This window comes from Pogoniulus pusillus, chromosome 8, assembly GCF_015220805.1.
Source record: "Pogoniulus pusillus isolate bPogPus1 chromosome 8, bPogPus1.pri, whole genome shotgun sequence".
Lineage (NCBI taxonomy): Eukaryota > Metazoa > Chordata > Aves > Piciformes > Lybiidae > Pogoniulus > Pogoniulus pusillus.
The window spans coordinates 38,198,303-38,211,525 of NC_087271.1; the positions used below are offsets into that span (position 1 = coordinate 38,198,303).

Genomic DNA, 13,223 nt, shown 5'->3' on the forward strand with positions numbered 1-13,223 from the left:
GTAATGAGACACTCCCTAAAAAAAGTGCATCAGGAATTGGTCCAGCTTATCACAGATCATAGAATCATAGAACCAAGCAGGTTGGAAGAGACCTCCAAGATCAGCCAGGCCAACCTAACACGCAGCCCTATTCAGTCAACCAGACCATGGCACTAAGTGCCGCATACAGGATTTTGTGGAACACCTCCAGGGACAGCAACTCCACCACCTCCCTGGGCAGCCCATTCCAATGCCAATCACTCTCTCTGCCAGGAACTTCCTCCTAACATCCAGCCTAGACCTCCCCTGGCACCACTTGAGACTGTCCCCTTCTTCTGTTGCTGCTTGCCTGGCAGAAGAGACCAACCCCACCTGGCTACAGCCTCCCTTCAGGTAGTTGTAGACAGCAATGTTCATAGATCATAGACTCAACCACATTAGAAGAGATCACCAAGCTCATCCAGTCCAACCTGGCACCCAGCCCTAGCCAGTCAACTAGACCATGGCACCACGTGCCTCCTCCAGTCATCCACAAGACAGGAGAACCTCTTCTTCTTGCATCCATGGACTCAGGCTGGACACAACATCCTGCTCAAGCTGAGGTGGACACCTCAGAGCCTCGTTTTCTGGGGTTATTTTTGATGTGTTACTTTCGTAGCCAGAGTTCTTTAAAGAACTAAGCAGATTGTAATAGTTCATTACATTGTTTGCAGTAATTTACCTGATGAGCCTACCTGTCTCTGCTTCAACACTGAAACTGAGCAGGTTGGATGGAGCCTCAGTAGGAGGTGTCACCATCCCTGGAGGTGCTCAAGCGAAGCCTGGCTGAGGCACTTAGTGTCATGGTCAGGTTGATTGGCCAGGGCTGGGTGCTGGGTTGGCCTGGATGAGCTTGGAGGTCTCCTCCAAACTGGTTGATTCTGTGATTCTATGATAAATAGACATAGTAATCTGCTGTACATGACCCTGCTTTAGCAGGTAGGTTGGTCTAGGTGATCTCCAGAGGTCACTTCCAACCCTCACCATGCTGGGATTCTGTGATTTCTTTCCTAGTTTTTGCCCATCCAAAAGAAAAAGGAAGAGTGGTTTATTTGTTTTGCCTCCGTGTCAACATTTTTGGCAGAGGGAGGTGGCAGAGGCCCCATCCCTGAAGCCAGTCAAGGTTAGACTTGATGGTGCTCAGGGCAACCTTGAGTGCTGTGTCCAGTTCTGGGCTCCTGAATTCAAGAGAGATGTTGAAGTGCTGGAAGGTGTCCAGAGAAGGGCAATGAAGCTGGTGAGGGGCCTGGAGCAGAGCCCTGTGAGGAGAGGCTGAGGGAGCTGGGGGTGTGCAGCCTGCAGAAGAGGAGGCTCAGGGCAGAGCTCATTGCTGTCTGCAGCTACCTGAAGGGAGGCTGTAGCCAGGTGGGGTTGGGCTCTGCTGCCAGGCAAGCAGCAACAGAAGAAGGGGACAGAGTCTGAAGTTGTGTCAGGGGAGGTCTAGGGTGGCTGTTAGGAGGAAGTTGTTGTCAGAGAGAGTGATTGGCATTGGAATGGGCTGCCCAGGGAGGTGGTGGAGTTGCTGTCCCTGGAGGTGTTGAAGCCAAGCCTGGCTGGGGCACTTAGTGCCATGGTCTGGTTGCTTGGCCAGGGCTGGGTGCTAGGTTGGGCTGGCTGAGCTTGGAGGTCTCTTCCAACCTGGCTGATTCTGTGATATCCCTGCTCACTGCGGGGGGGTTTGACTAGATGACCTTTAAAGGTTCCTTCCAGCCCAAGGCATTCTATGATTCTAAATGATTTGCAATTATATCAGTATTGTTGTCTGGAAAGGAGTCCCATCTTACTCAGAGCCCCCATTCTACCTACCTTTTCAAGAGGCATCTCATGTACCTTTGAAATACTGTATGGTAGATCCAGGTGGAGTTGGTTTCCAAGCACACCTGGCATTATTTATTCACAGGCTTTCTGTGCTTCCAGGCAGTGAATCTGCAATCTTGATTTCATTCAAGGCTCAAAAAAAGAAGCTAAGCACAGTGTTCCAGTTCAAAACACTCTCATCCATAAACAGGCTTGGAGGCGGTGTGGGGGCAAAGCAAATCTTCTGATTCATGTGCCTTGTTCCTCCCCTTAGCTCTGACCTTGTGCTTCTGTTTTCCCTGGCTGTAACCTTAGTGCTGTGCTTCTCACAGGATGTCTCTCCCTTTCTCCAGCATCAGGCCTGCCACACCTTGTACTTTCTCAAGTTTCCTCCAATTTGTAGCATTCTCTGACATCTCTTAAAAACAGTATCTGTCATCTTGTCTGAGAACAGTAAGGGGGATGAAAGGTTGGTTATTTTAGTTGTGTTTTTCTAAGAGTAAGGGGAAAGTAGGATGTCAGTCATACAGCAGGAAAATGAGTCTTGTTCCTTCTTCAGCAGAGCAAGGACAGAGGAAAACTGTTTCTGAGGAACCTTTCAGGCTTGAGTAGTTGTCAGTGGTTCTCTAGCACCCAGCCTCACTTTCTGTACCTTTGTGATGTTAGAACTTGTTTTTCCAAGACCACTCTCCCCACGACAATCAACGTACCCATTTCTTACACCTTCATTGTTACACAGAATCATAGAATGGTAGAGGTTGGAAGGGACCTCTGGAGATTGAGTCCAACCCCCTGCCAAAGCAAGATCACCTAAGGCAGCTCACCCAGGAATGCATCCAGGCAGTTCTTGAAAGTCTGCAGAGAAGGAGACTCCAGAACCTCTCTGGACAGCTTTTTCTGTACCTCCAGCACTCCCACAGTAAAGAAGTTTCTCCTCATGTAGAGGTGGAACTTCCCATGGTCCAGCTTGTGTCCATTGCTCCTTGTCCTATCACAGGACACCACTTGAAAAGAGACTGAGCCCTCCTTGACATCCACCCTTCAGGTATTTATAAACATTAATAAGATCTTCTCTTGGTCTTCTCTAGAATAAACAGTTTCAGGTCTCTCAGCCTTGCCTCATCAGACAGATGTTCCAGTCCCTTCATGATACATTGGACTGGATGATCTCTTCCAACCTGGTTGATTCTATGATCATGCTCATAGCTTCTGTTGAACACCCTCTAGCCTATCACTGTTCCTCTTGAACTTAGTGCCATGGTCTCAGGCACTTAGTGCCATGGTCTAGTTGACTGGCTAGGGCTGGGTGCTAGGTTGGACTGGATGAGCTTGGAGGTCTCTTCCAGCCTGGTTGATTCTATGATTCTTTGAATGATGTCCAGTGATAGGTATGACAAGGGGAATGGGTGCAAGCTGGAGTTCCATGTGAACATAAGGAAAAAACTTCTTCACTGTGAGGGTGAGAAAGTCCTGGAACAGGCTGCCCAGAAAGGTTGTGGAGTCTCCTTCTCTGGAGACATTCACAACCTGCCTGGTTGCATTCCTTTGTGACTGACCTACTCTAGGTGATCCTGCTCTGGCAGAGGATGATCTCTCAAGACCCCTCCCCAGCCCTAACGTTCTGTGATTCAGTGGTTAGAGTTTCCCTCCCTTCATGAGGGCAGCCTGCAGAGCATGCCTTGTTCTGGCTGGCTCATTGATCCTAACACAGTCTGCTGCTGCTTGGGTGCATTTTAAATCCATGTTGCCTTTCCTTTTTTCCAGGCATACTCTGTCTATGATGAAGATATCGGCTACTGCCAGGGACAGTCTTTCCTTGCAGCTGTGCTTCTGCTTCATGTGAGTTAATTGCCAGATGAAAGCTTTGATATTGGAAACCAAAGCAGCCTTAAATTGAGTAGTACTGTAACATGCTATTTGACAGATATTTGCTGCTGTTTATTTGTCTGTATTCATTTGCCTCTTGTTGCTGCTTGACAAATAGTGACTAATGGCTTCTATATTTGTGAATGTAGATTTACTTTAGCTAGGAGAAAGCCATTCAATTGTCAAGTACTTCTGTGTCAAAACATGCAACTGATTTGTTACATATTCAGATTTGCTTTTAATTTAGTTGTCATGCAGGTGAACTGCCTTTGTGTTTGTTGAATTTAACTGGGGAAGCTGTTTTCAGAGCAGCTAACCAGAACAAGCTGTCTCAGTCATTTCCATCGAGACTTTATCACTCCTAGGGTGGTTTTATCCTATCTGTTGAGTGCAAAACTGAATTGTAACCCTGGTGGTTTAGTCTGTAATGAAAAGCTATCCAAACTTTGATCTGTTGCTTCTCATTTGTACACATATATGTACATATTGAGATAAATACACCATTTGTATGTTTGCAAGGGGCTTGGACTTTGATGTATCAGTGCAAAAGCAGCAGAATCAAGTGGTGTGTTGTAAATAATACCTGAGCAAAGCACCCCAGACCCCAACAATAGTGAAAAGCAGCAGAATCAAGTGGTGTATTGTAAATAATACCTGAGCAAACCACCTCAGACCCCAACAGTGAAAAGCAGCAGAATCAAGTGGTGTATTGTAAATAATACCTGAGCAAAGCACCCCAGACCCCAACAATAGTGAAAAGCAGCAGAATCAAGTGGTGTATTGTAAATAATACCTGAGCAAACCACCTCAGACCCCAACAATAGTGAAAAGCAGCAGAATCAAGTGGTGTATTGTAAATAATACCTGAGCAAAGCACCCCAGACCCCAACAACTACTCTTAAAATGAAAAGCAGCAGAACCAAGTGATGTGGATATTGTAAATAATACCTGAGCAAACCACCTCAAACCTCAACAATGACTTCTAAAATGAAAAGCAGCAGAATCAAGTGATGTGAGTGTTGTAAATAGTGTCTGAACAAACCACCCCAGACCCCAACAGTGAAAAGCAGCAGAATCAAGTGGTATGAGTCTTGTAAATAGTATCCGAACAAACCACCCCAGACCTCAACAGTGAAAAGCAGCAGAATCAAGTGGTGTGTTGTAAATAAAACCTGAGCAAAGCACCTCAGACCCCAACAGTGAAAAGCAGCAGAATCAAGTGGTGTATTGTAAATAATACCTGAGCAAAGCACCTCAGACCCCAACAGTGAAAAGCAGCAGAATCAAGTGGTGTATTGTAAATAATACCTGAGCAAAGCACCTCAGACCCCAACAGTGAAAAGCAGCAGAATCAAGTGGTGTGTTGTAAATAATACCTGAGCAAAGCACCCCAGACCCCAAAAGTGAAAAGCAGCAGAATCAAGTGGTGTATTGTAAATAATACCTGAGCAAAGCACCTCAGACCCCAACAGTGAAAAGCAGCAGAATCAAGTGGTGTGTTGTAAATAATACCTGAGCAAAGCACCTCAGACCCCAACAGTGAAAAGCAGCAGAATCAAGTGGTGTGTTGTAAATAATACCTGAGCAAACCACACTGGACTCCAACAACAGTGAAAAGCAGCAGAATCAAGTGGTGTGAGTATTGTAAATAGTGTCTGAGCAAACCACCCCAGACCCCAACAGTGAAAAGCAGCAGAATCAAGTGGTGTATTGTAAATAACACCTGAACAAACCACCCCAGACCCCAATCACAACTCCTAGTCAGACCCTGGCCTGCTTTTTCTGTCAGGCTCTAATGAATAAATGATTCATTCTGGTTGAAATCCATTTCAGCCTGTGGCTTTCAGTCAGCTGTTGGTGGTATATCTGTCACAGGTACACCCCCTGAGGCATCCAGAACTCAAATTTGGATGAATTTCAGCTGTAATTCCTCGTGAAATCTCTTACCTCCTAAAAGACTTGGGCAGTGTGATATGCAGTGACAGCATTGCAGAGAATCTTTAGATCCCTGAAGGATAAACCTGAATTAGTCACATTACTGCAATCCCACATGGAGTGCAAATGAGCTTAGCCAAGAGTGGTTTTGCAATCAACTTTTTAGCCAAAGAAGGACTGTCAAGTTCCGCCGGAGCCATTTGCAGTGGCAGAGCTGTTTAGAAACGAGTGGGTGTCAGATCCTTCATGTTTGACTGATACTTGGGCTGCTCTCACCGAGTCCTTTGCTGTCTTTACCATGGAGAATCACCTCCATTTCTCCTGAAGAGATTGCCCTGTGCACAGGGAATGCTGAATGGCAATTACACTCGTTTTAATATGCCCTTTGTAACGTTTGCTTTTACAATAGGATTTTAAACTGAAATAAGCACAGAAAGGGGGGAAGGGAAGCAGTCTCAATGAGCTCATGTAAGTTGGGAGCTTCCCAGGATGTCCTCAAACTCTTGTTTTCTCTCAAGTCCTCCAACCAATCATTATGCTGTGAATGCTTGTAAGACCCTCTGGAACTCCTCTATCTTTGCATGGATTTGCAGACTATCCTTATCTAGGCCATTTCCTTCTTTTTCTGGGATAGGATATATCTTCTCTTCAGTGTAGCTAACTTTCAGGGATGGTTGGGTAGCCTGACCTTTTGTGATTTTGCTGCTTTGATGAAATTCCCATCAAAGGTGAGCAGGTAACTTCTAATCACAGCAGGGACAATGTTGCCAACTCTTAAGCGTTTAAGTCTCACAGCAGTTGATCTTTTTGTTCTCTTGCTATGTCCTTTTGGGAGTCATTGCTGTGTGAAAAACTCAACTTGAATTTTAAAGATTGGTTTTAATTGGAAAAATTGATTTTAAATTGGACTCAGTGATCTCTGGGGATCCTTTCCAACCTCTAAGATTCTGTGATTCTGTGACTGTTGGACTCAATGATCTCTGGAGGTCCTTTCCAACCTCTAAGGTTCTGTGATTCTGTGACTGTTGGACTCAGTGATCTCTGGAGGTCCTTTCCAACCTCTTAAGGTTCTGTGATTCTGTGACTGTTTGACTCAGTGATCTCTGTGATTCTGTGACTGTTGGACTCAGTGATCTCTGGAGGTCCTTTCCAACCTCTAAGGTTCTGTGATTCTGTGACTATTGGACTCAGTGATCTCTGTGATTCTGTGACTGTTGGACTCAATGATCTCTGGAGGTCCTTTCCAACCTCTTAAGGTTCTGTGATTCTGTGACTGTTGGACTCAATGATCTCTGGAGGTCCTTTCCAACCTCTTAAGGTTCTGTGATTCTGTGACTGTTGGACTCAATGATCTCTGGAGGTCCTTTCCAATCTCTAAGGTTCTGTGATTCTGTGACTGTTGGCCTCAGTGATCTCTGGAGGTCCTTTCCAACCTCTTAAGGTTCTGTGGTTCTGTGACTGTTGGACTCAATGACCTCTGGAGGTCCTTTCCAACCTCTTAAGGTTCTGTGACTGTTGGACTCAGTGATCTCTGGAGGTCCTTTCCAACCTCTGAGGTTCTGTGATTCTGTGAATTTCAGGCCTTTGTGATTCCAGAGAAAAGATACTCAACAGGCAAATATCTAAATGGTAAAAATCAGAATGGATATGGCCCCACATATGTGTTTAGGTTAAAATAAGTAAGAAATGAAAAGTTTATGATTTTGAATGCTTGGAGTTGGTAATGTTGAAGAACCTCTGCTCACTGAGAGTGAAGGCTCAGTGGCCTCTGCCTGTCAATGACATTGGCTTAGTCCTTGCCTCTCTTGCTGCACCCTCTCCCTGTCTGGGGGGGAGGAATGATTGCCAGTGCACGAGTGTCTGGTTGAGCATGCAAGGTAGGTGTGCTTGTGCATGAGCATCTGTCATTTTATTAGTGATAATTGTTTCTTTACCAAATAACTGACATTTGCATTCATAAAGCAGGTTTGAGCCTTTTGGTCAGGATAAAAACTATTTCTCCCCTTTACTCTCTCTATGGCTTTTATCATCTGCCAGGGTGTGAAGGTTTGAGTGTTACCTGTCCCCCTCTTTCTTATGGAGTCACCCAGACTAGGCTCAGCCAGCTGGAAATTAGAGTCATAGGATCAACCAGGTTGGAAGAGACCTCCAAGATCAGCCAGGCCAACCTAGCACCCAGCCCTGGCCAATCAACCAGACCATGGCACTAAGTGCCTCAGTCAGGCTTGGCTTCACCACCTCCCTGGGCAGCCCATTCCAATGCCAATCACTCTCTCTGCCAGGAACTTCCTCCTAACATCCAGCCTAGACCTCCCCTGACACAACTTGAGACTGTGTCCCCTTGTTCTGTTGCTGCTTGCCTGGCAGCAGAGCCCAACCCCACCTGGCTACAGCCTCCCTTCAGGTAGTTGTAGCCAGCAAGTGAGATGTTGTAGTGCTGGAGTGAGTGCAGAGGAGAGCAAGGAAGATGGTGAAGGGCATGAAGAATAAATCTTGCAAAGAGCCACTGTAGAAGCTGTGGCTGCTTAGTTTGAAGAAGAGGAGGCCAAGGGGAGAGCTCATTTCTCTCTACAACTACCTGAAAGTGCATTGTAGAGAGGTTGGTGCTAGTCTGTTCTCACAGATAGTGATAGACAAGAGGGAATGGCCTCAAACTGCATCAGGGTAGGTTTAGACTGGAGCTGTTCAAGGCAGGATTAGATGTGGCACTTGGTGCCATGGTCTAGCCTTGAGCTTTGTGGTAAAGGGTTGGACTTGATGATCTGTGAGGTCTCTTCCAACCTTGGTGATACTGTGACATCAGGGAGACTTTTCTTCACAGCAAGATTGGTCAGCCATTGGAATGGGCTGCCCAAGGAGGTGACTGAGTCACCATCCCTGCCTGTGTTTTTAAAGGTCCTTTAGGATGTGGTGCTTGGAGATATGGTTTAGGGGTGAACTTTGTAGGGAAGAGTTGGTGGTTGGACTTGATGATCTCAGGAGTCTTTTCCATACTCAATGATTCAGTGATTCTGTGAACAAGTCATCATGTTAATAAATGGGATCAGCCTTCCTGAGCTCTCAGATAGATTCTGGAGGGAAAATGTGTAGTTTCCTTATTCACCATGGGAAACCTGACTTCCCAGAGTTTGGTGTCCTGGGGATGAAAGGAGATAAGCATTACTCTCCCTAAGGGTTGGTTCTACCTTAGTTCTCCTGGATTATTCCCTTTCATCTGAGTCTCTCTCAGTAGAAACCACTATGAGAAGTTGTTGTTTTTTCTGTGAAGTAGTTCTCTAGCTGAGAGCTGTGTACAGGTTGTTCCCACACCTCTGTGTCAGAAAGAACTCCTGTGACAGCTGTGCTGCTGTAGGGCTGTGCACTTAGATGAACTTAAGGACACCATCCCACACTTCCTTCAAAGAAGGTCTCACAGCTTAATACTACATCCAAGGAGTGCTTGGGTGGAAATTCCCAATCTATCCCTGCTTCAGATTTGCTGTGCATAAGGGCTTGTATTTGTGTGGGGCATTTCCAGTCCCAGCTTGGTGTTTCAAAGGCTGCCTGTGTGTTTTTTTCCAAACAGATGCCAGAGGAGCAGGCATTCTGTGTGTTTGTGAAGATCATGTATGACTATGGCCTGAGGGACCTCTACAGGAATAACTTTGAAGACCTCCATTGTAAATTTTTCCAGCTGGAGAAGTTAATGCAGGTAATAAATTCTTTTACTTTCAGAAATGGAAATAATGACATGAAGATGGGGATTTGCTTCCACAGGTTACTGCACAATAAATCCCCTCCCCTTTTAGACCAGGGGTAGAACCAAAGCAGGGAAGTTTAACATCTGGATCCAAACATCATGAGTCAGATATATTTCTAGTACCTGTTGTCTTTCATATGCCAATCCTGCTGCTGGTCTTCATATCCAAGCAAGAGCAGGTTTTTTTTCCTGTCTCTCAATCTTCCCTCTTCATAGAATCATAGAATCAACCAGATTGGAAGAGACCTCCAAGCTCAGCCAGTGCAACCTAGCACCCAGCCCTGGCCAATCAACCAGACCATGGCACTAAGTGCCTCAGCCAGGCTTTGCTTCAACACCTGCAGGGATGGTGACTCCTCCACCTCCCTGGGCAGCCCATTCCAATGCCAATCACTCTCTCTGCCAACAACTTCCTCCTCACATCCAGCCTAGACCTTCCCTGTCACAACTCAAGGCTGTGTCCCCTTCTTCTGTTGCTGGTTGCCTGGGATACTGGATACAGTTTAGAGAGGATGCCTCTCTTCTGTTAAGGGCAGAGTAGCTTTGGGGCTACCAGCATCAGTGTCCTGCTTTCTGTGAATTGAGGTTGATGGTTAAAGGTCAGGCAAAACAGGACATCCTGATGCCTGTGAAATATGAATCAAGTGCAGGTAATTTTGTAGTCTTTCCTGTGCTTTTAATACATTGCTCCTTTTTCAGATGGAATTACTACATAGTCAGAGCAATCCAACATGAATCAACAGCTGAAAGTTTTACACATTGTTGTTCTGACTAATAGTTACTAATGGCTCATTAAGCTTTGACCTACTCTTCTGTGTAGCAGAAGGCATCTATCTGCTGCTGCCAGTCATCATAAATGACCATGTATACATTCTGTGGGCTATAGTAAACCCAAACAAAACAGACCTGCCATTAATTTAATGCTTTTTTTACCCCCTTCTCTCAAATTGTGCACACTTCTGTAGTAGAATTGCATGCTAATTAACTTGGTGCTTCAGCATAGAATCATAGAATGGTTGGAAGGGATCACAGAGATCATCCAGTTCCAACCCCCCTGCCATAGGCAGGGTCACCTCCCACTAGAAAAGGTCCATCAAGGCCTAATCCAGCCTGGCCTTGAACACCTCAGGAGGGAGTAGACACAACCTCCCTGGGCAACCTGTGCCAGTGTCTCACCACCCTCACTGCTGCAAAGAACTTCTTCCTAACATCCAGTTTCAATCTCCCCTCTGCCAGTTTAAACCCATTACTCCTCATCCTGTCATTACAAGACCTTGTCAATAGTCTCTCCCCAGCCCTCCTATAGCTCCCTTCAGATCCTGGAAGGCCACTCCAAGGTCTCCATGAAGCCTTCTCTTCTCCAGACTACAGTGCCCCAGCTCTCTCAGCCTGTCCTCATAGAATTATAGAATCATAGACTCATAGAATCAACCAACTTGGGAGAGACCTCCATAGAATAGATCATAGAATCATAGATCACAGAATCATAGAACCAGCCAGGGTTGGAAGGGACCACAAGGATCATCCAGTTCCAACCCCCCTGCCATGGGGAGGGACACCCTACCCTAGAGCAGCCTGGCCACAGCCTCAGCCAGCCTGGTCTTAAACACCTTCAGGTGTGGGGCCTCAACCACCTCCCTGGGCAACCAGTCCAGCCTCAGTACTTTATTTGACACCATGATAGAATGCACAGTGCACTGAAAACTGTAACCATGGGTGCTGAGATCTCTGAAGAAACACATTCCCATTGCTAAAAGAAGCTAGGATTTCACTCTGTCATGTGTTTCAGCATTTAGCTACCTGGTTATTTATTGGCAGTGTAGCTGAAGAGTTGGGATTAATGAGTAATAGTGAATATTCTTTCCTTTGCTCTAGGAGCAGTTACCAGACTTGCACAGCCATTTCTCAGACCTCAATTTGGAAGCTCATATGTATGCATCCCAGTGGTTCCTCACTCTTTTCACTGCCAAGTTTCCCCTCTGCATGGTCTTCCACATCATTGACTTACTGCTATGTGAGGTAAGAACCCCTCGAATCAGAAAGCACTTCCTTCACCCTGCAAAGGCTTCTCCTGTTGAATTGTGTTTTGTTGGAATCATTTCCTTTTTCATTTCAAAACTTGTTTGACTAAATTCTGTAGAAACCATGGTTATAGTGAAGCAAAGATGTTCCCTGGAATGCTGGGTTGGATTTAAAATTAGACTGGTGGATTGCCTCATTCTTGATAGAAGATCTAATTAAGGAGATCTGATGCACACATCTCTCCTTCATTTGATTTGTTGAATAATTGATTCCAAGTTAGAAACTCTTTATTTCTTGATGATACCAAGTAGTAAAAAGCCTGGCAGGGGCTGGGAAAGCTCTCCAAACTGACTGATTTGGAGTGCCCCAAGAAAGTAAGAGCACTGTACCTTGCTTTGGTGGCCTTGTAGTAAATAAATAGTGAGAGCTGCCAGACAGCACAGTGAAAGAAGCTTTTCCTTTTTGGTTTTTACCCTGTTATTCCAAGTGAGGAACCTGCTGCCCCAGATATGAGATGATGTGTTTATATCTTCCCTTGAAAAATAGGCAGGGAGTAGTGGTCAGTGGCTCAGTGTGCAAGTGGTGTCCCTCAGGGGTCTGTGCTGGGACCAGTGCTGTTTAATAGCTTCATCAGTGATACAGACAGAGGGATTGAGTGCACCATCAGCAAGTGTGCAGGTGACACCAAGCTGTGTGCTGCAGTCAATAAACCAGAAGGCCAGGATGTTATCCAAAGGGACTCAGACAAGCTGGAGAAGTGGGTCCAGGTGAGCTTTATGAGGTTCAACAAGGCCAAGTGCAAGATCCTACACCTGGATTGGGACAATCCACATAATCAGTCCAGACTTAGGGAGGCTGTGTTAGAGGTTCAACAAGGCTGAGTGCAAGGTTCTACACCTGGACTGGGACAACTGTAGAATTAACCAGGTTGGAAGAGACCTCCAAGATCATCCAGTCCAACCTAGCACCCAGCCCTGGGCAATCAACCAGACCATGGCACTAAGTGCCTCAGCCAGGCTTTTCTTCAACACCTCCAGGGACAGCAACTCCACCACAGGCTCACAGGATACTAGGGGTTGGAAGGGACCCGAGGAGATCATCGAGTCCAACCTCCCTGCCACAGCAGGACCACACAATCTAGCACAGATCACAGAGGAACACATCCAGACAGGCCTTGAAAGTCTCCAGAGAAGGAGACTCCACAACCTCTCTGGGCAGCCTGTTCCAGTGCTCTGGGACCCTCACAGGAAAGAAGTTCCCCCTTGTGTTGGGCTGGAACCTCCTGTGCTGCAGCTTCCACCCATTGCTCCTTGTCCTATCCCAAGCAGCAGTGAGCAGAGCCTGTCCCCCCGGTCCTGGCAGCCTTCAGATACTTAAACATTTATCAAATCCCCTCTCAGTCTTCTCTTCTGCAGACTAAGCAGCCTCAGGTCCCTCAGCCTCTCCTCATCAGGCAGTGCCCTCCAGTCCTCTCATCATCCTTGTAGCTCTCCACTGGACCCTCTCCAGCAGATCTCTGTCCCTCTTCAACTGGGGAGCCCAAAACTGAAGGCATTATTCAAGATGAGGTCTGACCAGGGCAGAGTAGAGGGGGAGAAGAACCTTCCTTGATATGCTGGACACACCACCTCCCTGGGCTGCCCATTCCAACAGCAAATCACTCTCTCTATGAGGAACAAATTGTTCCTAATGTCCAACCTAAACCTCTCCTGATACAACTTGAGGCTGATTCCTCTTGTCCTATTGCTCGTTCCTTGAGAGAAGAGTCTGACTCCCACCTCACTCCAACCTCCTTTCAGGCAGTTGTAGAGACTGAGGAAGTCTTCCCTCAGCAGCCCTTTCTCCG

The 13,223-nt window shown here is 46.3% G+C and overlaps 1 protein-coding gene across 5 annotated transcripts in view; it reads left to right on the forward strand.

The window, feature by feature from the left end:
* The window catches only part of RABGAP1L (RAB GTPase activating protein 1 like), a 302,720-nt gene that overhangs the window by 193,955 nt on the left and 95,542 nt on the right, over positions 1-13,223 (forward strand). For 4 of the 5 annotated variants that reach the window (XM_064148105.1, XM_064148106.1, XM_064148102.1 and 1 more), the window contains exons 15-17: positions 3,580-3,654; positions 9,182-9,307; positions 11,231-11,374. In XM_064148105.1, coding sequence (XP_064004175.1) covers positions 3,580-3,654; positions 9,182-9,307; positions 11,231-11,374 — 345 coding nt within the window. The remainder of the gene's footprint in view (positions 1-3,579; positions 3,655-9,181; positions 9,308-11,230; positions 11,375-13,223) is intronic. The other variant, XM_064148104.1, reaches the window with a different exon arrangement.